General features: G+C 36.1%; 1 protein-coding gene across 7 annotated transcripts in view; it reads right to left on the reverse strand.

The window, feature by feature from the left end:
* LOC129726725 (GATA-binding factor 3-like) overlaps positions 1 to 27,705 on the reverse strand; it is a 60,897-nt gene that overhangs the window by 8,711 nt on the left and 24,481 nt on the right. For 6 of the 7 annotated variants that reach the window (XM_055683761.1, XM_055683759.1, XM_055683763.1 and 3 more), the window contains 3 exons: positions 1,977 to 3,290; positions 1,627 to 1,920; positions 1,336 to 1,573 (listed from right to left, as the gene is read on the reverse strand). In XM_055683761.1, coding sequence (XP_055539736.1) covers positions 1,336 to 1,573; positions 1,627 to 1,920; positions 1,977 to 3,290 — 1,846 coding nt within the window. The remainder of the gene's footprint in view (positions 1 to 1,335; positions 1,574 to 1,626; positions 1,921 to 1,976; positions 3,291 to 27,705) is intronic. The other variant, XM_055683758.1, reaches the window with a different exon arrangement.

Raw genomic sequence — 27,705 nt, forward strand, 5'->3', positions numbered from 1 at the left:
AACACCGAAAAGCTGCAGGTCTCCGTCAACCGATGCCTGCTGTATATAATTCGTACTTGGTGAACCCACTACTGGATCTAAAAACGAAAGTGGGGATGGGGGGCCACACACGTCGAAGGAGCGGAAACAAAATCTGCAAGCAAGCGCTGGACTTGAATCCAGCAGGACATCGCAGCAGAGGCAGACCCAAAGACTCATGGTGACGCAGCCTCAACAAGGAAATCAAATAAGTCTGACCTTGGCCCCCGCAAGGCTAAAGTGAGCAGCCGCTTAGGATGGAAATTTTGCAAGTCGCCCCTATGCACCACTACGGACGCTTAGGAAGGACGGACTTATAGAAGGGCCAATTATTTCCGGAAATAAACTACATTCTTAGGCACATATTCATATGCCAACTTTCGAAAATAAATTTAAATCAGGTAAAAAAATACATTTTTGTATAGAATTCCATCGGTTTTTGTAACTGTCACTATCAACCCCCAGCCAACACGCACAATAATTTTCTGACCGCTATTTTAGCTTTTTTTCGTATTTTCAAATTAATTCAACTCAAGTAAGTTATGAACGTTGCATGACTTGGAAAACTTGGAAAAAGTGTTCAGAGAAGCCCCGCGTGACGGTATCAGTTAGTAGATTAATTTTTGTAAAATCGTACCCCGGAAAGTTATTTCTCTACTGAAATGTTTTATTTTGACGAGTTGCGAAAATTAATCTTTAGATTTGGAAAAAATATACACCGAAAACAAATTGCCGCCTATCTTCCAAAAGTGAAAAAATTGGACTGGATTTGCAAAATATATAGCATTTTCTTATTTTTTATTTTTTATTTTATTCGTTAAAAAATGTATCATTAAGGATTTTATAAAGCACCAGGTGTGGCAAAAATTACTTGAAATTTCTTAGAAGAGCAAGTTTAGTACGGTTTCCAAATTTTTTATTTTCAGTAGAAAACGTTCCTGAAGCTCTTCTAAAAGCACTGTTTTAAAATATTCCGATCTGTTCAGTATTTTAAATAGTGCTTTATTAGTTCAAATGTAATTGAAATATAAAGAATTATTTGAACATGTTGATAGGAATTAAAGTCACTTTTCAAAACTCTTAAGGTTGTGAAATGAGCGTATTTAACTTAAAAAATAAATAAAATGAAAAGTTTTTTTAATACACTCAAATACACTGCTTACGCATACAAGAAACATGGATTTTAAAAATGTACAAAATTTGCTTTATTAGGATATTTGAAAACGCTCTGTTAATCGCCTGTTATCTGCGAAATTGCACAAAATCAACAATTTTTGAACTCATAAAGAAATAAACAGAAACAACATTCCTACTCACCACCATTCATCCCATTAAGTGGTGGCATCGCTGTCGTGGACTTTGGTTTCCGTTTCCGCGTCTGGATGCCCTCCTTTTTCATAGTCAGCGGTCGGTCAACGTTGTGCAGCTTGTGATAGAGGCCGCATGCATTGCAGACCGGCTCACCGCGGTTATTCCTGCGCCACAGCGTTGTCGTTGTAGTTTGACAGTTGGCACAGGTCACACCGGTTCGCCGATTGCCGGGAATCGGTGCTTTCTGAAATTATTCAATGCGGAATGTTTGCAAAAATATGAATAACAAAACCATACCAGCTTTACCGGCGCTTGTTTGGACTTTTGACTGCGGTTCGGGGGTCGATTGGTACCAGGATTCTGTCGGTTGTACAGGGCACATGCATTGCACAGTGTATGCCCGACGGTATCCCTTCGCCATAGTGGCGTATCTGAACTGCCACAGTTTACGCACTCCCGTTGCTCTGTGGGTGCCAGAATCGTCGGTTCATAAGCGTCGGCAAGGCTTCCGATCTGCCATGCTTGTCCGTTGTTTGGATAATCTGCACCACCGGAAGGCGCTTGATCCATGACTACCGCACTGCTGAATGTCTGCAAGGAAAGCATAAATTAGAAATAATAAACATGCGAATTTAGTGGGAATTTACCGTGTTGTAATCAATGTTTGCATTCCAATATGGATAGATTTGTTGTGCTCCTGGAGAACCACTGTTGTGCGCTGTAGCATTTTCGTAAACGCCTTGCGTTCCGTAGTGAATCTGCTTGGAGGGTATGAGTGAGGAAGAAGTCAGCGTAGGGTCGCTACTTTTGTACAGTACCGTGTTTGGACTAGCAGGGTGATAATAAACAGTGTCTTTGGCTGAGATGTAAGGATAATTTCCTGCAGTCTGATAACTTTCGGGTGTGATGTAGTAGTTTTGAGTAGACGAAAGGGAATGCACTGGTTCCAAGTTTGTGTAGTGCGTTTTGACCTCACTGGAGGATGTTTCAGATGACTGTTGAACTTCGCTCGATTGGCCCGTTTCTTGTTCGTAAATTTGGATCGTATGCTGATGCGGCTGTTGTTGATGCGACGCCTGATGGTGATGTTGTAGCTGTGCTTGAACGTGGTGGTGTTGTTGCTGTTGTTGTTGATGGGATTGGTGCTGTTGTTGATGTTGCTGCTGTGGTGGCTGCTGATGCTGGGGATGTTGCTGAGAATGATGCTGATGTTCTAAATGCTCCGATTTGATAGATGAATCAACTTCTTGCTGAGAATGATGCTGATGTGCCACCGTTACATGTGGATGGTGTGACTGATGTAACTGATGGTGGGGAGGTAGAGATAAGCTTGGATGTGGATGAGGTTGTTGATAGTGCACGTATCGTGGATGGTATTTTAATTCCTCATATCGTACTAGCGAAGGATTTCCGTAACGTGTCGGATGTTCAATTTCATTTTTGTACTCAACAAAAATCGTTTGCGTCTGAGCGGGATCGTGGGAATGACCGTCGACACCTACGAGACGCTCTTTTTCCATGCTGGTGACTTCGCGTTTTAGGAACTGCGGAACAGGAGACGACGATGATCCGTTACCGTTTTGACTAGTCATTGGTTGTTCGAATGCGTACGCCTGACCGGTGGCCGTTGTTACTGTGGTTACGCCCTGATGGTACTCTACAGTTTCATATTCCGAAGTTTCCGGCTGTCCATCGTGGGTTTCCGCAATCTCACCAGTAGTTGTTATCATCCTATGCTTGTGCTGATTAATTATAACAGCCGTTGGAAGGGACGGTGATTGTCCATCGCTGTTAGTCATTTCTGCAGGTACTATAATCTCTCGAACTTCTATCTCATGCAAGGGCTGTTGCTGCTGCTGTTGTTGCAGTTGAGGAGTTAAAGCTGCCGGTGGTTGCACTTGATGTTCAGGTGATACCGATTCGGATTTGCAAGTGCCGTCCTTCGAGTCCCGCGGCTCCATCTAAAGTAAATTGAACAACATAACTATTTAGTACACCACCTCGCCAATGATTCATTTACTACGTATTGAGTGAGGTGATTCGCAAACATTTTACCAACGTCATCGGTATGGTTTTGTAAGCGTTTGTCAAGTGTTGATTTTACAATTTAATTTGACCGCCGATAGGAACGCCTTCCTCCGTTAGTTATAAAACGGAGGGATTCCTCCAAATGTTGGCGCAGGTGTGATTCACTACAGCAAAAAAGTGACTATACCACACGAGCGCATCTTACAAAACAGAAACTGAACCGGCAATGCGTAGACAACAAAACCAAAAGACGGCATCCGCTGCTCTGTTTCCGCGCAAATAGATATCTTCCGGTGAAGTGGAAGAAAAAAAGCGGTTTACGCTCATTGCAATTCCACCTTCAATGACGAAAATATGAATGAATTTTTACGCAAATGTATGCTTTTACTATCAACAGCTGTGATGTTGATACTCGAAATACGACAAATTGGAATGACATAAAATGATAACAACTGAATACGATTTTATCACAATAACGACAACGGAAAATTATTATCTCTATTCCGAAATTCAGTGGAAAACATGTTCAGCTCTTACTAAATTCAAATCAAATGTAAATTGTTAAATATATAACCAAATTACAAAAAGTAACCAAATTACAAAAGTAAGTACCGACATTTGCCGAAACATGTTATGTCTAAAAAATATTGAATTCACACTTATTCTTCTCCACGAAAACCAAGTTTGAATGAGGCTAAGATGTCTATAGAGTAGTGAGTGGCAAAAGTACGCACGGGGTAAAAGTACGCATTGGCCTTTTCGAAACATACGAGCAAAATAAATTGGCAACATTGTATGAATTTTCAGTATTATAACGTCAGTTAATCACATATGTAAACACATAAGATTCCGTTTAATGGTGCGAAGCTATTGGGAAAGTTGTGTTTTGATTTGTTTTGATCTAATTTTCTTAGTTTTGGGAACTATGATTGACTTATCGGAAACTACAGAAACTGTAGAACAACAGAATCCAAAAAACTCTTGTATAATTGTGGTTTGTAGGGTGAATTTGTTTTGCCGGAAATATTTTGATGTTTGTCATAAAACTCAAACCAGTTGGAAAACTCATTGTGAACGCACTAAAAGTAATGAAAAAATGTGTTTAATAACGATGTTTTTGTACAGAAATCATATAGGAAACTGAGGAATATCACGGTTTCATGATATTTTTAATAATATCTCACATTATTTTTTTGATATGCTTCAAAATGGTCCTTCCGGAATAGATTGGTGCTTCTAGAAGCCATAGAAACAATGAAAAAACAAGGTCAAATACCATCCAATATTTATTTTCGTAACCAGGATGATGCCACAAAAATGTCCCAGACGCCATTTTGAATTTCAAGATGGCGACTGCTGGTTTCTAGAAAACAACCTAAGATGGTCATTTACGTCCCAATATATGTTTCCGTAATCGAGATTATGTCCAGAGACTGGATAACGAGCCCAGGTGGATTTTTGGATTTTAAGAGGCGACTTCCAGTTTCTGGAAAACACCAAAATGTGGCCAAATACCAGATAACATGGGTATTTTCGGAATCGAGATGATGCTCTGAGACCATCTGGGGTGATCCCCAGATGCCATTATGGATTCCAAGATGGCGACTTTCGGTTTCTAGAAAACAACCCAAAAAGATACAGTACCCCCCAATGTGTATTTCTGTAATTAAAATGATACCCGGAGACCAGAAATCAACTTCAGACGCCATTTTAAAATTCAAGATGGTGACTTCTGGTTCGGCTGGTGTCGTGTTCTGGTCTCTTGGTATCATTCCGATTCCAAAAGTACTCATATAAGATGGTATTTGGTCAATTTTGGATGTTTTCCAGAGTCACCAACCGGAAGTCACCATCTTGAATTTAAAAACCGCGTTTGGAGTTGATTTCTGGTGGCTGCGCATCATCCCGATCCCTGAAATACACAAATTGGTATTCGGCCATTTTAGGTTGTGTTCCGGAAACCGGAAGTTACCATCTTGGAATTCAAGATGGCGTCTGGGATCGTTTTCAGGTCTCTTGACATCAATCCGATTCCGAAATAACTCATATGGGGTGGTATTTGGTCAATTTTTACTGTTCACCGCAAACCGGAAGTCACCATCTTCAATTTAAAAATAGCGTCAGAAGTTGATTTTTGATCCCAGAGCATCAATTCAATTTATAGTTGTTTTTCGGAAACCGGAAGACGCTATTTTGGAATCTAATATTGCAGCTGGAGTCGTTTTCGGGGCTCTGTCCATCATCCCGGTTCCGAAAATAAATTTTATTAAATTGTTTCTATGGCCTCTAGAAGCCCCAGAGGAATGTATTCCGAAAGATCCATTTTTTAGACATATCACCGAAACACCCTAAACCCGGCCTGTGAAAGTAATTTTATGACCTTCGAAACAATAAGATTTTGTTCAAATATTCATAAAGTTAACATTCGGAACATATCCCCAGAAAACCGGATATCCGGAAATAAAATAAATGTTTCGGAGCACCGCTCTAACGCAGCTAAACAGAATCAGTGTAAAACTAGCAAAAAACAATTATGTAACTTTATTAAGGATAATGTAATAAATACTCTGTTCATACAGTGCAAACTTTTGCCCTGTAAACTGGGTACTTTTGCCCCGCAGGCTGTATAAATGTTCGCACTCGAGTATTTTTTCTAAAAAGTGAAATTCTCATGCTTCAAACAAAATTCGAAAAACTCTGGTAATATATTTTTAAGACAAAAGGTTCATGTACCGCTTGGATACAAAACCGAGTTTTATGATAATTGTTTACAATAGCTATTTAGTGCAAAAACTATTAAGTGCGTACTTTTGCCTCTCACTATTCTAAACGTTGATTTTTTCCAACTCAAAATACTCATCTGTGCTCTTATATTGGTCATAACATTTCTATGTTCACCACTCGGAGCTCCAATATTGAGGTCAATTTCAGAAAACATAAAACAGCTAAAAACCCAGGAAAGAATATTCATTAAACTATCTACTGATTGTTTATTAGAGTGGCCATTTTTGTAACATCATGCGATTTCGATGAGCGCCGGGCGGAAAAAGTTTCCTTTTTACTCCAAAAATAAGCCATGAATATTTGAAGTTGGTCCGAGTTCATTTAATGGACCCACAAAACGCTTATATTCAAAAAAAAATAGATTCTCATAAGAATTGCTGTTTTTTATCTCTTTATGAAGTTTTTTGCCTTATTTTCCTAAAATAGTTGTATATTTTGCGTCGAAATACTCTTTAATCATAAAATCATATCATTAGGGATATTCACATGTTACGAAACGCTAAATTTTAGCAATTTTGAATACCTTTCAACCCTGAATAACACAATTTTGCATGGGGTCCTCGCACAACGGAACTCTTTATTGAATATCCCCTTCTTCTGAGTACGTTACGTAATAAATGAATGACCTCCTGTATTCGTTAGAGGATTTGAAGCTGCCATTCAGTGATTATATCCCTAGTGAACCGTCACAATCGGATCGGTGAAGCAAAATTATTGACGTTATCAAGAGCTTTTTGTATGGATTTATTGTTAGTTTTAGTATTATTATAATTTTTTTCTATGAAAAAGTTCAGCACTAGTTATCTGAATTCACTAGGACAGTGATTTTTTTCAAATATAGTCGGTAGATCTCATGTTGATCGAATGGCAATTCTTATGAGTTACGATGGAACAGCAAAGTTCTCAGGCGCGCTTAAAATTGATTTAAGCTCCGGCCAAAAATATCGCCTAAGAAGTTCATAATACGCTAGTGGATAGGAATATTTCGGAAAAGTTTCGAAAACTAATCAATATTACTTGTACTCTTCATATCTTCGAACTTTTATGCAAAATATATTGCATGGCAAAAGCATCGGACCTTAAACACCTTTCTTCAACCATTTGTAAGAGCATCAAACGAAATCATTCACAGCTTCAATGATCCAAAAGTTCGCTCGAAATGGTTCGATGAAGATTGCAATCAAATCAAGCAATTTTATGCAATCAAGTTCGCGGCTACTATTAAGTGCTCTTGGAGTTAGCATTCACATTTCTTGGTTGTAAAGCGACCCTTTTTCACTTATCATACGCAAGATTTATGGTAAGAAAAAAACATTGATTGCCTGCGAAAATATTTGCTCTGATCATTGATAAATTGCATTCGAGACATGTCCCATTTTATAGTCAAACTCTACATTCAGGTGTTTTTCGGGTGTACGAATGCTATCCAATGTATGATTCAAGTTATGAATTTTTTACATGATTTTTTCGCATATATCGAAATCGATAGTCGTTTCAGACGCTGTAACTGAAAAGATGAAGAATCGCTTGTGGTATTTAAGCGCAGAATAGGTTGGATTGGCTTGATATCCCGCTTTAAATTAAACGAAAATTGATCAGGCTCAGGATCAGGATTAAAAGCGAATGGTCCTTAAGGTGAAACGGTATTGAAGCCACAAACAGCCAGTTTCGAGCCACCCCTTCGAATTTTTGAGAAGCACAAGACTCGGAAATAGATAATGCATTCCCTGTAAAAACGCTATTTTATGTTTGCTTCACCGCAGCAAACATAAAACAGCGTTCTCACAGATGACGCATTACGTGTTACCGAGTCTTGTGCCTTTGAAAATTCAAAGTGGTGGCTCGAAGTCGGCCATTTTTGGTTTCAATACCGTTTGGCCTTAAATAGCTGATGTCGAATGTCGCAAGCAATAAAATCCTGAACAGTTACCAGTATATAATTTATCCCATCTCGTTTTATATAAAACCAGTGCTTTCTTTTCGAGTTTTGAACTTAATATTGATTTTTTCGACCGTGACCCAGCCGAATAGAAATTAATGAGGAAAAGCAAACTTTTTTCAAAAATTATTCGTTATTAACGACGCCACAGAACATGGTGTTTAATTCATGAAAAATTCTAACCGTGTTCCAACACATAATGAAGACGAACTTCAGTTTACATTGCATGTTGTTGATTCATACCGTAAAAATACCCTACTCATACAAAATTCGAACTTTTTAACAAATACCAAAAATTTTAGATTATTTCAAACTTAAATTAGGATAATAATATAACGGTTTTATAAAAATACAAGTTTATTTGAATACGTTTATCGAGAGATATATATTAAAAAAAGAAAAAACTCCGTACAATTTTCATGTAAATCGATTTCTTAAATATAAGTACTTTGTGGGTCCATTAAATAAACTCCGATCAATTTCAAATTTTCGTGGCTTATTGTAGAGGTCAAAAGGAAACTTTTTCAGCCCGGCGCTCATTAAGATCGATAGTTTCAAAAACGACCATATAAAATATGGCCACTCTATTGCTTATCCACACGTAACTTGCAGAACACAGTAATTTTAGTTAGAATTATTTTCACACTGAATAAAAAATAAACTCCACATAGACTCTGATGGCATGAAGATAGCCAGGGGAAGGTAGGATAGTCTTAGCAACATTGCTGAGAAGTACGTCAAGTCTAAAAATGAAAAATGTTTCGTAAGGCAATTTGATAGCAGTATGATCAAAACTGCCATGGAATTATTTTCACACTGAATAAAAAATAAACTCCACATAGACTCTGATGGCATGAAGATAGCCAGGGGAAGGTAGGATAGTCTTAGCAACATTGCTGAGAAGTACGTCAAGTCTAAAAATGAAAAATGTTTCGTAAGGCAATTTGATAGCAGTATGATCAAAACTGCCATGGCTAAAAATTGTGTTTAAAAAGGAAGATCGTTCTATTTTCCAACCTTTTACTCTTTATAAAATTAATTATGAACGTAGTCAAAAACTGAACTATTTCACAACTGAATATATTTTTTGAGTCTAGTTACGTGGACTATTAGCAAAACAGCAACGAAAATTCTGCCCAATTTATATACCGACAAACATTTGTTTGTTGGAAGTTTGTGATCTCAAGTTTAATGTTCTATTATTTATAAATTAAAATTCAGACTTTACATCTCTTGAAAACTTTTCTACAACTTTCGTCATTATTTAGATATAGAGCAAATATAGCGCCAAATGACCTATGGTCGAATATCGACCATTTTTGATTTGAATGAAACTTTGCACACGTATTTGGCTTAGCAAACTGAGCATTTTTCACAGGTGGAGAGATTTTTTACACCCATTGTTGTTAAGCTCGAAAAATTATTAATATTTCGGAAAATACACGTTTTTCTTAATTTGTCCATGATTCTTCAGCAAAAACCATACGTTCATTGGAATGCTTGATCAAAAATATACAATTCATTTTTTGACAACAAAACGATTGGATAAATAACTCAAGCGCTAAACCTTAGCCTACCTACACGTTCCCCCTTGCCGAATGTTTCATAAAAAAATATGTATATGTAAAATATACGCAACCAATAACTACTGGGTTACCTATAATAAACGTTATTGCAAAATTAAAAATATTGAACAGTCAAGCTCATTTTAATACGTCTTTATCAATTTGTGATTCGTGTAGTTATTGGAATGATAGTCAAGCCACCATTCATCCCTTCGTTGTTTACTATTCAGAATCTGGAACACTTAAGAATATCAGCTTCATCATAATATCGGAAGTACTCCATCATGATTCTGTTGCGGTTCCGGTGCTCATTGCCAAATTAATGAGTTTTTTAAAAACAACAATAGAGTTGAAAAAAGCGATATTTATGTCTGATGGAGCTGCCTCACAATATAAAAATAGAAAAAACTTTGCAAGTCTTTGCAAGTTCAAAACAAAATATAACGTCGATGCAGAGTGGCATTTTTTTGCGACTTACACATGTTAAAGGCCCATGCGATGCAATTGGTGGCATATTAAAACGAATGGCAGGAAATGCAAGTTTAGCTAAAGAACATGAACATCCCATTACAAGCGCAAAAGAATTGTATGATTGGTCTAATCAGAAAACTAATGAAAATTCATCGAAAATATCATTTAGTTGGGAATCATATAAAAAATATGAACATGGATGGAGCAATATTTTCAAAAAATCTATAATAATAGCTGCCACACAAAAATATTACTCTTTTGTTCCGATTTCAGAAAATAAGATACAAACGAAGTTGTGTTTAAAAGAGGACGAATCATTTACATATGCTGTATATAAAATATAAGGTGAAATTAGTTCTGTAAGCTTAAATTAAAAATTACTCGAAAACCAATGTCTTTAGAATGTCTACTATCAAGAGCTTTTTGATTCAAAATGACTCTCTGCATCTTTTAAAATCATCAGAATGCACATATTTTGAAAAATGTTTGAATTAGAATTTTCATAAAAAAATAATCTACCATAAAAAAATTATTTTTCATTTCTCCATCCTGGACTTTTTTCCAAAAGTTGCGTATTAACGTCAAGTTTCTTTAAAAAAAAATAAAAAAAAATTCAACTCTTTTTTTTCAAATTGAAATTTAATGTTTATTTTTAATTTCTTTTAGGTAAAAAAAAATTGTTTTTGTACAGCGTATATTTTTTTATGGTGCATTTTCGATCCGCTACAACTCATTCTCTGACAGTTTTTCTATACAACCAACGGTTTCTGGGCTACAATGCTTCGAATTAAACCGATGCCAAAAGGCATACGCCCTTTTAGAATGTAACTCATGGGTGTAGAAAATCTCTCCACCTGTGAAAAATGCTCAGTTTGCTAAGCCAAATACGTGTGCAAAGTTTCATTCAAATCAAAAATGGTCGATTGAATTTTCGCGTATTTCCAGGCGATTTGAAATGATTTTGCTCTATATATATTTATAAGAAAGAGATTTGGAAACTACACTAGATAAATTTTTGAAAAATAAAGTATGCAGAGTTGCTCAGTTTAGTAAAACCTATACAGCCACTAAAATTCATAAAACTCTGAAAGAATGCTGCCAACATTTGGTCGAGTTGGCGCCAATTTCTTTCTTATTAGTTTCCGTTCCAGTACCACTGTTATCAGATAATTTAAGTTACATGCAAAGATTTTCCTTATTACTTAATTAGCAATATCGTGAAATGACTCTTTAGGTAACAAATCTGTTACTTAAAAAGCAATAAAGTTCATCTCCAGTCAAGTAACAACACAGACTGTCACATATTTAGCACGGTTACGGGAGTACGACTAGCTAACAGTGCAGTAAAATTTCGTGTCACTCATTTGAAAATGATAAATATGAGCGAATCGGTGAATCCTAGCAACCATCCTTTCAACGTGGTGTTCACTCATAGAAACCTTGATTTGACAGGCTGAATTAATTCATCCATGAAGCAGTAACATACCTTCTCTTATCAACTCATTCGAGTGACCACACATTCTTTCGAGACATCGCACAATCTCAGCAACCATTCTATTTCCTGTAGATTGAAACAAGCAGCATATCATTTGAGTCAGTCATTTGTGTTTCAGTTGATTTTCGCGAATGGAATAGGTTGGAATATGTATTCCAGAATGGACCAACTGGCAAACTATTTTAAATGTGGAGTTGACAAAACATACATCGTTCATTTTCTGCCGTATGCAACATATTAGAAGGCAAGAATGAGTGATGTAAATATTGCCAGTTAGCCGTTTGGTATAGGTTCTCCTAGAGATAGAGGCATCTCCTACTCTACTCCACAGCCTTATAATCTCCAGTCCCCGTTTCAAATGACATGAGCAGAATCAGGACATGCAAAATGGTGATAGGAATGAGAGAGCTCCGAGGTAACTAGACCTGATTTATTCGACGTGATTTGTTGATTCGACGTATTTACTAATTACTGTAAACAATCTCGTCAGTGTGCTTAAGCTGAAAGCATTTCATTCATTCCTGGTTTCGATAGTGATTTGTTGTTTATAATATTCCGCGACGCATAGTTACTCATTTGCAATTGAATACGTGAAGCCACTCAAAGGAAAAGGAACTGCAGTTGCTTAAATGAAATGTTTACCAATACGAAACTGTTGGGAGCTGCTTCATTTGAAACATAGTGATTATGCTATTCATTTTCATTGTATATTTTCGATTGAGTATGAAATTTTACCGCACTGCTAGCTAATAATGGACGTTTCAACCACATGCAAAATTTTCTCTGTCGGAAAATGCTCCTTTTCCATCTCCAATTAAGAAACAACACCGCCGCATATGTTGGACATGCGCTGCGAAGCGACTCCCCCTGCCGAAGGTTAATTTACAGCACTACCTAGAGCTGTACTTTAACTCACGGCAAGACCAACCGTCATCGCATCTCAAGCCGTTTCTTCTATCGTCAATTCATCCGGTGTGCATGTATTAGTTTGTTGTACGCATACGGAATAAGAAATAATATGACAAGAGTTGCCAAGTAGCATTTTTCCCGTTATACAGTATGCAAACGTTCATGATTTCCAGGGGGAATCTATCTGTCAAATATCGTGTAACCTTAACCAGCATATTTGGCAACAAGGCGTCCGGTTGTTTTGGTTTTTGTCGTTTTGATTGAAGTAAAATTTAGTAGAATTGTAACGTTCTTTTTAACAAAACTCTAGAAATCGCGGAAAACTTTTATTAATACTGCATTGCGTAGTGAAATTTGGTGGCAACAGCCTGCAATTAGCTAAAAATCATGAAGTTTCCTCGCCACACAGGACATCTATTAAACGTCATGGACCAACAACAACAGACAAACAGACGTACCACGAGATTTATTTCCGTGGATCAAAATAACGGTCATTTCAAATGAGTTTCAGTTATGCGGAATATTCCCGCCGCAGCGGTGGTGGCGCTGATGTGCCTTTTTCTTTGGACTCAGTTGACATTATTCGAGCACCGTGCTGCCAAAATCAGCAGAAAAGCCGAAAGTTTGTCTTTTGCGGAATATGCCCAGTAGGTGTCGCACAAGTAAGTCGGAACCACAATTTCCTTAGAATTTTGTATGCAGTGGTACGTCTGTTTGTCTGTGCAACAACCTTCATGGACCAGAGATGATCTGCGATAACGCACACATATATGAATTTTGACAGCAGTAAATCCCCCTGATCAGGGATACCAAATGTGCAGATTTATCTGCAAAACGCACACAGTACCAAAAAATGAAATTTACTACTAATACAAATGAAAGCACATAACGATTTCTAGCACATAAAGTGAAAAACATATACAATTTCACATCGTAAATAATGTACAATACAGAATCGTTTTAAGACATGTAAATTTGTACGTTAATTGATATAAACTTAAAGCTTCGAATATAAATATGCATGCAAATTCACAATATATTCATTTACTTTGCATGTGAATATAATGCCACACGAAATATTACGTGGTTTCCAATGCTCCATCTATGTGCATTTAAAGTAATGTAAATTTTCTTTACTGTGCAGATTTTTGGAGTCCGTGTGCAGATATTCATTGATTTGTAGATATTTGCAGTTTTTCCACGGTTTCTGCATATTTTTGTCAGAGTCTTCTTATATTTGCGCAGATTTTTTTAAACTGTGTGCAGATTTTTTCAGACTTTTGCCTGCGCGAGCAAAATTTTTTCGGATCACGGATAAAATTTTTTCAGATTTCGAGCAAATATTTCCGATTTTTCGAGCAGTTGCAGACATTTTTCAAAAACATCTGGCATCTCTGCCCCTGATGATTTCTAAGACTTATGCCTTGATCAGACTACGCCGGATATCACCTGATATCGCCAGATGATATCGGATATCACCTCGACCGTTCACATTAGAGTGAGCTGATATGATTTGACATTTGCTTTGGTAATGAAAAGAGAAGAAAACAAAAACAGGTCAAAGCTAAAACAAGACAACAAGAGCAATGGGATTAGATAGAGATGTCAGCGAGTTGGCTCGTACCAACGTGAACTCTCATATGCAATTGTCAACATGTGCGGGATAAAAATAGCAAAAATATTTCCTTCCTTTTTTCTCGCATGCAACGCGTAGTTCGAAATGTGTAGGGTTGCGTCAAAAGTCTTTTGGCCGTGTTGCCAACTGCTTGAATTGTGGTTATTATTGGTTTTCGAACATGATATCCGCGATAGCATGTAGCCGAGGTGATATCCGTTGACTGCTCGATTGTATGGGATATCAGGTAATATGGATGGTGATATGGCCTCGATAGCACAAATCGCCTGATATGAGGTGATATGCGGTGTAGTGTGAACGGGGTATTAGGGACGTTGAGATACCATTAAACATCGATACTTAGTATCGATACCTGTATCGAGAGCTAGTACTGATATTCCGATAGTATTGAGGCTAACGTATCGATACCTAAATGTATCGTTGTGCGATACCAGTTCATTCAAAATATAAGTCATAATTCTTTTTTTATTATTTATTCCTCAAGATAAAACTTTTAATTCAATTAAACCATTTATATAGACCCTTTATGAGACGTTTCTGAACTCAATCTATGAATGAAATTTTGACAGAAAGCTCGGAACCGCTGACATAACGTAAAAGCAACATTAACAGCAGAATACGTGACACCTGCCAAATAGTAAAATGGTCTATAAATTTACTGAATCTAGAAACACCAGCTTCTGCAGAAACTTAGTCGAAAGTCGATTACGCTTTTCTTTAATAATTGATCCTGTTTTCGAAAAAAGCCGCTTGCATGGCTTCGGATCTGCATGACCGTAGAAACGGATCGTTCCCGTAGGTTAATGTACAGAAATTTCTGTTAAATTAGCATTTCCGATGAGATGGCATGCATGCATACGATGCATCGGAATGGCACAGGAAACAGCAAGTTTTCTGCTTCGTTCGTTCTTCTTTACAGGGTTGTTTTGAGTCTTTTCGATACTGAGAGGTGTGTACCGATATTGATGAAGTATCGCTGGTAAAACATCGATACCAAATATCCAAGTATCGGAAGCAGAAGGATCGATTCTGTATTAGTATCGGTGGTATCGCAACGTCCCTACTAAGACTTCAAATGCGTCTTGGAATCACATCACGATTTGTAAACTGCGTCAGAGAAAAACACAAACATTTGCCTTTATGCAAGCTATCTAAAACACGCAATGAGTGTGCTTCATAGAAACTCATTTGGACCTGTTTGAAGATACAAAACTCGTGCCCATCCCGAACAACATTCGCAACTCTGGGCTCACGTTATTGCATATTTTCATTTCAAGGAACTAGTAACTGGAGAACGAAGCAGTGTTGTTTCTAATTAAACATTTGAGGTTGACGGGTGAGATTCTTATTATTTGTGAATAAGGGGACAGAAATGAACCTGATCGTTGCATCAATACAAATGCAACGAGTGAAGTTTTGCTAACACATGCATTGCGGTTTTTGGCTGTATGTTCTCCTGCAGAATTACATACAAGCGCGTGGCCGTTTTTGTTATTTTTTGGTTATTACTCTTTGTGTAGAATGCGCAGGCTAATACACAATAAGTAACAAAAAGTTGCACCAAAGTAATAAAATGTTCCCCGTTTGTGTTGGGTGTACATTCTTTCTTACCCAAGTTGACATATTATTATTTTCTGATACCAACTAATTATCAGTGTTCTCTCTTGAGGCTCTTCTAAGTCGATAAATAGTAACCGTAATTTGAATACATGGTTAAAAAATAACATTGTTTACTGAACAAATAATAGGCTCGGGTCATTAAAAATTTCTGTTTGCACGTCAAAGATTTTTACTTTGTACTTGTAATGTGTGAGTCTTTCCGTCATTATAAAATTATGTGCTTTTTGCTACCATTTAATAAATCGCAATGTAATCTTATAATATTAATTTGGCTTTGATGCCCTGGAGAAGCAAATAGCAAATACAATAATAGCTGGGTTTTCGTTGTATTGACTAGCACACACACAAAATAATCGCTCCCCAAAAAATTAAAACAATTATTCAATAAAAATAAATCAGTGAAAAGTAGAAAAATCTTCATTACTCAAAAACACTTTCACTTAGAACTATGTCTCTCAGAAAGTTCGGCTAAATAGGAGTGTGGAATAAAAATTTAGAAACGGAAAAGAGGACAAAATTTTTCTCATTTCAAATGCTTATAAGTCGCCAGGTTTTAAACGGATTTCCCTCGTTCCTGCGGCTTTTGATTGGAAAATTATCCACACACTCGCCCAAAATGCAGAAAATTGTAATTTAATTACAGTTTCGTCCTCTGGTTGGTCGCTTAATCCTTGCTTTCCCTGACACGGTCGACAGAGTTATATGCCTAGTAAACCGGGAATGCACTTCTTGGGCTTTAAAAAGCTTCTCTCCGCTCAAACCAATCATCAGGGACGAATTCCCGATTTTTGGGGCTAAAGTCCCTTCAAAAGCAATCAATCAAACCAATCAGTTTACTAGTGAATGGCCATTAGGATTGTCCTCACTTAGAAGTAGCGGGTAGCAGTAGTAGCGGTAGTGGTGGTATCAGCGTCAGCGATAGGTGCAGCGGAACTACTTCCTCTAGTTACCTTTGTGCGGTGGTAGGAGCATCAGTAATCTAAAATGGTCACGATTTTTCGTGCTTAGACCACTGTGGACTGAGAGATTTCCAAAAAAAAATTTCCAGTAATAGCAAATGTCATGAAATATAGTACTTGGTACTTGGGGTGGCAGATATTTTGTAAATTATTTCATAAAATAATAGTTGAAAAAAGTGCTTTACAATGTGTATTCCGTCGTTTTTTATCACGTTCTGTATATTACGACCTTCTAAAGGTCTTTACTCGAAAATGTACCGTACGACGATTCTTAAATTTGGACCAGATATTCAGGATGTCATAACAAATCGAATAGTGTACTCAGATCTCTTTGTGTTTTTTTTCGTTTTCAGTTGCTTTATTGCATTCGGGAGTGATCGCAAATTCTTTGCGAGATAGACGCTAAGATTACAATAGACTATCTCATATCAATGTTAATAACTTTTTAAAACACTAATAAAATTGCTTTCTGGGAATAATGTGCCCCTGAGAAGATTTATAATAGCCACTGTGGTCAGTTCACGACCAACGAATATCACCAAGCTGAAGCTTGCATTTGGCCGTCTTTGGGCATCGACCCCAGATGCCATTTTAAATCTTTTCAGTATCATCACGTTGTTTCCAGAGAGTTAATTTATTAGTGTTGAATAAAAGTTACAATTACTGACAAACAACTTTAAGTAGTGCTACGTCAACTTTGCGGTTATAGCTTCGCGTACATTCCTTCTGTTATTTTCTGCAATCACACGATAAAGTTCTTCAATACTAATTGGTCAGCGTACGACCAGACCGAATCAAGCGCTACTTTTTAGAAATTGAATTTTTACCATCAGTGTATGTGAAAATTCATAATCTATCTATCATGAAAAAAAAAACGAATTATTATAAATTATTAGTATGCTATTATAACAAAAATTCTCTCTAGCAGCTTGCAGAAAAAACACGGGGTGGTTAAACGTTGAACCCCGAATATTCGAAACAATGTTTTTGGCGCTTGGCTCGGAGTATGGCTACACGCCGATCAATTTAGGATGCGTTTTAAATTCTACAAACTCTACCGCTATACTCTATTACATTTTTATACAGAGAGGTTCATTGTTTACTAAAACTAATCTAGATGGATGAAAAGTTTATTCTGCGTTTATTGAATGAATTAATCACCGTGAGCATTTACTTTGCGTAACGCGTTATGATCTACTTTGCTTCGGCCATCATCAGACGCCTAAAAACATTTATTATCTAATTAGATTACAATTCTGTTTTCAAACACTCTACACTTACTGTGTACTTACTGTGCAAAGTAGACCGAAATGGAAATAATAGCTGTTTTATAATTTCTCACCGATAAGAGCCAATAAAAGAAGGAAATGTTTTTCTATATTGCCCTTTAACATATTTTTTAATTTTAGAATTGAAAAAAACTGATTCAATCATTTTTTAGAGCCAGCTTCCAGTCTTTGGCGCCATCATAAATCACTTTGAACCAGCACCAAAATACACAAGAGAGAGAAACTCCAAAATCGCACTTCTCCTGCATACCGAAGTTATTGTCGCTTGACATTGAAACCTTATGGTGTGTGATTTCCGTTTCCAACTCTAGACTACTGAAAATACAAACACAAAGTTACGAAAAAAAGCATTGAGAATGAGGTAAATCCAAGGTAACCAATTCAAAAAAAAAAAACAATAAACGCTCTCAGACGCAATATAGCTATTACCGACGGCGCCTACCTCAACTGCTGCCACAGCATGTTATACGGTCCGAAAAGGGACATCCATTTCGAGGAACTTTCATTGATCCTTTCAGGATCATCCTTTTTGACCTCGTTCGCCAGAGACGGAACAAGAGTAAGTGAACAGTTGTGTAATATTCCCGAGGCGCCGGAGGGCTGTCATGTTTCACTCTTGATAAGCTCGTTAAATAATGAAGAAGCGTAAATAATTCAATTAAAGCGTGTGGACTAGGAGACTAGACCGCATAAATAACCCACAACGCGCTCGTGCTCAGATTCACCTGTTGCATGCGCAGGCAGCTGGCGATTAGAAACAGGCCAATCTAACCTTTCACCACTGATAATCGATCTAATTAGAATCAAACCGAAGATTTTACGGTCATGACCTATGTAAAATTAGATAGATAACATAGCTTAACTGCCCCGAAGCATTTCTCGCAGTCCTTCCGACGTAGATCCGAAGAAAGCATGATTTTTATATTTATAGGTGTTTGATAAAAATGATCGAAATCCAAAAGTTAAAAGCGTTAGCGCGAGCCGTGATGATAAATGTACATGTTAAGAGGTATATTTTTACCTATCCTGATAGGAATGTGGTTTCTTTAACATACCTACTTCTATTCGTTTCGACTCTGTCACAGCTGCGATGGGGTTTCGTGATATCTAGAGTTAATGTTGCGGGCAGAATAACAATTATTTACATGATAAATTGCCACTTGCATTCAGAGCTACGTGAAGTTATATAAGAAATCATTCTGACTTCATCAAAAATTGTGTTATGGACTTCCTATGCAAATAAAAACTAATATAGATTTGAACAGTCTTTCTACATCACTAGCTGAGCTTAGTGAGTAAAACAATATAAATATTCTAAAAAATATAAATATTCTTGTGAATTTAAAAAGCATAGAAGTTTACAATTTATCAATTTGAATCAAAATAAGAATTCACAAGAATCCCAACTTTTATTCTTTAATACAAATACAAGGTCACAACCGAGCCTTCTGAAGCAGAACCGTTTCAATCAACAAATATTCTGCACAAAACGAAATGAATAATATCAGCTGGGAATCGTCGTGATTCATCAGTCACAATAGTATAAAAAACTGCATGACACCGGTGCAGCTCGAATCGATCTATCATCGTTGACTTAACAATAACCGGCCGATAAAATGCATAATCTACAAACTGAACCTCGTTAACTATTGTCTGCATCGGGTAAAATAGCATATATTGTAATCGTCATCCGGCAATACGGCGAAAAATGATTTGCGCAAATCTAGGTTGGACAACGAGATATATGTCCTTTTAAAATGACCATTAAATAACATAATAGATAATAGAATACATTTTCAAGCTTATTGAAAAGGAAAATCTATCTATTTGAGTCTGCGGTAATCGAATATGTCACAGTTCTACCGCTCTCATCTATAAGAAAATGCTACCTGGACGCCCGTAATAATTTTCCGCAAAGTTAATATTATCTCCCATAAACCTATATTGTCTCAGTACATTTTCCTTCACACCTTATGTCATTTATCGCACAAGAACATCTGTTACTAGTCCATGGCAATCAGATGAAATCTAGCGATTTCAATTACGCCGTTGATTTGGCGCGCATTTACTTCAATTCATCAAGTTTCTGCCACTCAGTCGATGGCCTTGGTGCAACTCCATACACAACTGCTACAAGCACGCTTGCCGCCTTCGCCGCTGGTGGTTTCTTGTGGTCTTTGACCATAAATGTCAGTAGCGTACCATAAAATGGTCTTATCTCGCATGTGCAATAAAACCGAATATAAAGGTGCTGATAAAAACGAAATAGAATGCTCGCACCAAGAAGGACCGAACAATAATTAAACACGCCTGTTTTTGTTCTTCAGTTTCTACCATTTTTTTCCACCCGGTACCAATAATTGTCGCCAAACGAAGGATTTATGAAGAGCAGCGCTCCGGTATAAAGCGAGGAATGGCGCGAAACGCTAATTTGATAACCGATAGCCCAGCTTTGTTCGACGTTTGCGGACCCCGGGTAGATTATCACCCCGAGCATTTTAATTATAAACCGAACTCTGAGTCGGTACGTGTTTTGTATACAATAGTTTTAACTGACAGTTGAAACTGATCAAATAATCTAAAAAAAACAATCGCCTAGTTTCCTATTTTAATTTTGATTCGCAAATAATAGGGGGATTCATGTCGAGCTCGTAAACAAATACCCAGCCGTAAAAATACTCACCTCCATTGACGAGTAATGGAAGATACGCAGTTTACGGCTCGGTATTCGTATACGAGCTCGATGTGAAGACCCCTAATGTTAATGTAAATAATCCCAGGAAAACTATTTTGTAGAATTATTTAATCCTATCATTATCAATTTTACAAACCAATAAGAAACCCACCAAAACCAGAGCGAAAATCAACAGTCTCCATAATTTGATAATTGTACAAGGTATCGACCTCGTTTCAATCATGTTTTTCATTTTGAACCAAAAATAATGATATATCCGTGTTAAAAAAAACACTTTTTTTGGTGGTAATTCTGAAAATTTCAAACAATGCATTTTGATCTTTAGATTGCCACTATCATATTCAAATGAGGTTCAAACATTTTAATTCCTTCGTTATAGTTTCAATGTCTTTTTTCACGCGGTCCCATACAAATTTGGAAAGCAGCCGCCGCACAAACAAGACCACAGTGTACACAAATTTCAGTGCTTTCGCATATGCTGACAATCTTGAAATTTCCGGCTTGTAAGCGCAGCACGCTTTTAAATATAAACAATAATTCATGAACTGAAAACAACTCACTTCTGATTTTTTACAAAAACTGCACAATGTTAATCACGGTGCTCCCACAGACCGTTATTATAAAAAAATGCACCAAAGAATCTGAGTACACCATTCAATTCGTTATGACATCGTGAATCTCTGGTCAAAATTTCAAAATCATCGTACAGTACATTTTTGAGTAATGCCTTTTTGAAGGTCGTAAAGTACAAAAAAGTGGTATAAAAACGACGAAATACTTACTGTAAAGCACGTATTTCAACCACCATTTTATGAAATAACTTCCAAAATAGTTTCTACACATTCCAAGGGTTATATTTCAAGACATTAACAATTGGTGAAAAGATTTATTTGAAAATCCCACAGTGCACAGTGGTCTAAGCTCGGAAAATCGTGATCGTTCTAGATTTGACTGTGAAAATTGATTTTTTGTACTCAATGTCTTCAGTAAAATTGTTTCATAGAACAAGGCCTTACTTCTTGCGTTTTTAGTTTTTCGATCAATCCACCTAACAGTCAGATGAAATTTTTTTTTCAAATTTTCAATATACCAGATAGCTTCCATCAACAGCAAAGTTGTGGAAAATTTTAAAAGAAAAACAATTGCTGAATACTGCGTTGTCCTATCTGTACGTTTGATACGACAGAATAGAGTTTTTTGTGGAACACCCCGCCTTAAAATCAATTTTTTTGTCTATAATTTTGTCTGTAATGGTCAAAACAATGCAAAATGTTCTAATATTTTATTCATTCAGCCAAGATTCCCTCAAGACTTTATAAAATTTATTGTTTTGACAATCATAGAAAAAGTTATTGACAAAAAACTGATTTTTAAGAGAGGTGTTTCCCAGAAAACTCTATTTTGTTGTGTTCAACGTACAGATAGGACATCGCAGTATTCAGCAATTGTTTTTTTTCAATTTTCCACAACTTTGCTGAAGAAAGCTATCTGGTATATTGAAAATTTAAAAAATATATTTATCTTATCTAACTGTGAGTGGATTGATCGAAAATCTAAAAACGCCAGAAGTAAGGCCTTGTTCTATGAAACAATTTTACTGAAGACATTGAGTACATAAAATCAACTTTTTCACAGTCAAATCTAGAACGATCACGATTTTCGAGCTTAGACCACTGTGCACTGTGGGATTTTTAAATAAATCTTTTCACCAATTGTTATTGTCTTAAAATATAACCCTTGAAATGTGTAGAAACTATTTTGGAAGCTATTTCATAAAATGGTGGTTGAAATACGTGCTTCACAATAAGTATTTCGTCGTTCTTATATCACTTTTTTGTACTTTACGACCTTCAAAAGGGCATTACTCAAAAATGCACCGTACGATGATTTTGAAATTTTGACCAGAGATTCTGGACGTCATAACGAATCGAATGGTGTACTCAGATTCTTTGGTGGATTTTTTTATAATAACGGTCTGTGGGAGCACCGTGTGAATATTTATGCTTGTTTGAATTTGAAGAAATAGAAACTAAAAAAGCTACTCAGACGCTAGAAACATTTTTTATCATAAATAGACACTCGGCGCAGAGGATTATCTCGAAACTTGATGTCTCTAATTTTGTGCTGACATAAATCAAACATTGGGATTATTTCCAGCCCCGAGTGAGTAACACAATCAAAAAAATTGTTTTGTTTATTTTTAAGAAAATTGTAACATTTCTCCAAGCTCAAACAAGCATCAATGTTCAGCAAATATTGTGAACTTTCTGTGAAAAAGTCAGGTCATTGGAAAGTGATTTTTTTGAGATATTCAATTTATGACATTTTATTTTACTTTTTTATCAAGAAGAAAACTATTTTCTTACGGTGTATATTCTTTCTGCAACTACACAAACGTCACCGAAGACGTCATCTTCGGTCAAGCAAACCGTTCTGGCTTTAAAAATATTTATAATTATTAGTACCTTTTTTACATGAAAAGCAAAGCAAAGCCTTGGTGCTACATTCTGATTCGGAAATTGACCTTCACTATACACAGAATTCGCAGCCAACCGTTAAGTGTACATGACAATTGCGGGGCTAGCGCTACGATCCTATTGACACTAACAGTCTCTCCCGAGTCAAGACTCGAACCTACGACGACTGGCTTGTTAGGCCAGCATCGTACCTCGAGACCAGCTGGGGAGGCTTTTTTACATGAGCCCTTCTCAAAAATGAGTCGTGATTTATAAAATACCAATAACACAGAACGACATCTTTAACCTATAGGAACGTGTGTAAAAAGTTTTAACTAAACCAAAAATGACTATGAAAAAATATTAAATTTTGGACATTTTATTTTTTGAGACTCGATCCATATTATTATTTGCTTCAATGGTAGTCTAACTGAATTCGATATTCTTCATATTCTGGCTAAACCATAAAAAAAATCGAAAGTAAGTGAACTAAAATAAAATTTTTAGATATTTGTACGCAATCGAAGCCAAAATAAAATTCTTATTGAAAAACTTTTTTAAAACAGTGAAATTTTTTTTTTCTAACCTTTATGGAATTTATTTAAACAACATGAGATTCACTGTCAATAGTAGTATCTATGGACTATGTAGATTCCATGGACAAAAGATGCCATCTTAAATAATCACAAAACTTTATGTGCGCCGAGTGCCTGTTGACGATAAAAAAAACACTTTTACTATTTAAACGGTTTGTTTGATCGGTATTGTGTCTTTGTCAAAGTTGTAGATAATAATTTCGTCCTTACAAAAAAAATATTCAGTGTTAAAAAAACTTTATTTTTGACAAATTATGATTCGTTTACTTTTTATTTATTGAGTTTAGTAAATTATTTTTGGTTAGTTAATAATGTATAGTTTTAGTAGAAACAAAATCTTCCCATTTCTACATGATCAGACAACCATGAAAAAATTAGATTTTGAAAATTAAGCATTTTAAAATAGGGTAAATTACCAATTCTCGTCAGCCTATGTCGGTTGTAATGTTTTAAACTGACCCCCTTCTTTAGTAAACTGCCTAACATCATCTTTTATTTTTCCATCATACTTTCCTACTTTTATCTTAATGGAAAAATTAGAAAAAGTCACAAAACTTTCAACGGAGCTTCTGAATTGAATTGTAAAAAAAGCCACTCTTGCAGTTCCTTTTTGGTCATCCCATTTCTATTGTATTCATCATTTGATTTAGTTCGTCAGTAGCAAAGAGAGAAAGAAAGCTTGTAAGGCGTCATCCATTAATTATGTAAGGACTTTTTTCGAAATTTTCGACCCCCCCTCCCCCCATGATAAGGCTTAGTAAGATTTTGCATTACCCTTCTCCCCCCCCCCCCCACGAATCTTAGGGAAAAAATATTTTCGAAGGTAAAACATTTTTTTTACATATAGCATATTCGTAAAGGATAAAACAAAACAAGCTAATACAGTTAATACTATGTTAAAGAAAACAAAATTCAAAATTAAGTAGAAATGAAGTAAAGCACGCAATCTCCCAGCGACGGCGAATTCACTGCTTTCCCAAAGTTCAACTGTTAAGATCGCAGGGATAAGTAATTCAACTACTTTTTTTTAGTTTTGTAAACTTTTTTTCAGCTTTTTTTTAATTTTTCAATCTTACGTAAGATTCTCTTGAATCCCCCTCTCCCCCTTCGTAGGCATTCGTAAGAAATTTTAATAGTCCCCCCCCCTCCCCCTAAGCCCTTGCGTAATTTGTGAATGACCCCTAAAACTATACTCGTTTCTTCTGGTTTCATTGCTATGAATTGCAAATAAACGTTATTCATTATTCCGGCGTTTAAAGTATCAGTAGAAATCTGACTCCATAAGCTGTACGGGCAAATCAATACAAGTGATGTCGTAGTTGTATTTTTGTATATGTATTTGCTGCGCTTCTGCACGCACCATTGTCGTGAGATTAATGCGTGTTGTCGTTTACTGTGTGAGAACAAAAGGGATCGAGAAATTTGCGCAGTGCGCAGCGTGTGCAGTGGTTCCAAATTTACTGCAAAATATGTTTGTACTCTAAATCAGAATACTCGTCTATTTGATTTATAAAATAATTTCCTTGTGTAGGAATATGCAAATAGCAATAAGAGTTTTTGCAATTCAATAAACATAAAAACATGATTTCACATCTCATCAGCTCTAATAAAAACCTAAAATAATCCACCTAGCGGTCAGACTCAGCCTTTCTCATTCACATTTATTATTTGTAAAAATAGATTTACATGAATGCTTAAATCCAAAAAGGTATATTCACTCTTTGGGTTCTAAAATATTGATGTTGAAATTAAAGTATAAAATATGAAATTTGACGTAATGTTAGTGCTTCAGAAATAGCGAAATATAAGAAATGACTCTTAATTTCGAACAATTTAATCACGAGCGATACCGGGAACGTTCAATTAGTACGATACCACATTTAAATCATGTTGAGGCCATATATATTGATCAAAGCAGGTATAGTGTTGAATATTCTTTGAATTTCTTTTCTTTACAAAACCTTTGAACAGTATATCAAATTTTTATGAAGTTTGTTATTTGTAAGTTTGAGAGATGACTCGTTTGTATGACACTAGTTATGTTCAAATAAGTCGTGTAATACTTGAGATAATAGACTTTCGTTGTTTTACAAATTAAAACATAACGGTTGCTTAAGTTTGATTACAATCAAATGAAAAGGGAACGTATGGGGGAGCCAAACTTTGAAACCACGTGTTCAATCATAATTCATCAGTTAACCCTTAACTATCCCGTTCATTCGATATCAATATTGTTCAAATCTGTTGTGTAGTTTCTAGGATAATGAAGTTTAGTAATTTTCACATTTCGATACATTTCAGACGAAGTTACATTCCGATTACAGCAAAACTCAATAGGGTGTTATGAGGCAGCTAGATCTTTCATTTGATACTAATTCTGTGGAAATCGGGTCAACCATCTCTGAGAAAAGTGAGTGAGCCCAAGTAGTCATCAGAATATGTTTCTTTTCATAGCTGGATTTCACATTTTTAAACATAACAGGAAAAGTAATAATCCGTTCGCAAAAAAAATCAATGAGGTATTATGGGGCAATAAGACTTTCCATATGACACTGATTTTATGAAAATCGGTCCAGCCATCTCTGAGAAACATGAGTGAAATTAAACAGTCTCCAGAACACGTTTCTTTCTGTAACTTCTGAACTATATGTTCAATCTTCATAAAATTCAAAAGTTGAGGGTTTTTAGGTAGCCCGTTCATTTGAAACCAATTTTGTTCAAATCGGTTGTGTAGTTTTTGAGATATTGATGTTTCGTGATTTTTACATTTTGATACATAACCTCTAAACTAGAAATCAGATCTAGGACATCTAGGAGAAAGGCAAAAAGTGAAATGATAGAAATGACTTTCAATTTCAACTCGAATCCCGAGCAAGGCCGCAAGCATTGAAATAGTACAATATCAAATTTAAATGATGTTGAGGCCACATATTTTGATCGTAGCTATAGTTTTAAACAGTCTGCGGGTTACGTTTCTTCCTATAACTTTCAAACCACATGTTTAAACATTATGAAATTCATTGTTTAAGGGTTTGAAAGCCCATTTATTTAAATTCAACTATGTTCATAGCTTCTGAGATATAAGAGCGTTTTTCACATTCTGACGCAGCGCCAAAACTGAAAGTTTGATTACAATGAAATTCAATAGCAACCTAAGCGGCAAATAGACTCTTCATTTGACACCAAGATAGAAAGAATCGGTCAGACCATCTCTTAGAAAAGTGAGTGCGAAAGAAAGGTGCACATACACACGTACACACCCACACACAAACATATACACCTATACATGCATATATGCAGAAAATGCTCGATTCGTCGAACTGAGTTGAGTAGTACATGACATTCGGCCATTTCAATCATTTTTCTACCTTTTAATTAGCCAGTGATCGTTAGGAGAAAGTCAATATGTTTACTTTCATTATGTGATTTCACATTTTTATGAACAACGGACACAGTTACAATCCGATTGCAATGAAATTCAATAGCAACCTATGGGGTAACTAGAGCTTTCATTTGACACTAATTTTGTGAAAATCGGTCCAGCCATCACTGAGAAAAATGAGTGAGTTTAAACAACCTCAGGATAACTTTTCTTTACATAACTTTTGAACCATATGTTCAATCATAACTGATCATATTGATGTTTCGTGATTTTTACATTTTGATACATAACCTCTAAACTAAAAATCCGATTACAATGAAATTCAATAGCAACCTCTGGCGCAACTAGACCTTTCATTTGCAATTAATTTTATGAAAATCGGTCCAGCCATCTCTGAGAAAAGTGAGTGAGAAAAAAAGTTGCACATACGCACACACACACACACATACACACATACATACATACAGAAAATGCTCAGTTCGTCGAAAGAAGTCGAGTGGTATATGACATTCGGCCATTGGGACCACTTTTATACCTTCGGTTTTTCCAGTG

This window comes from Wyeomyia smithii, chromosome 3, assembly GCF_029784165.1.
Source record: "Wyeomyia smithii strain HCP4-BCI-WySm-NY-G18 chromosome 3, ASM2978416v1, whole genome shotgun sequence".
NCBI classification, from domain to species: Eukaryota; Metazoa; Arthropoda; class Insecta; order Diptera; family Culicidae; genus Wyeomyia; species Wyeomyia smithii.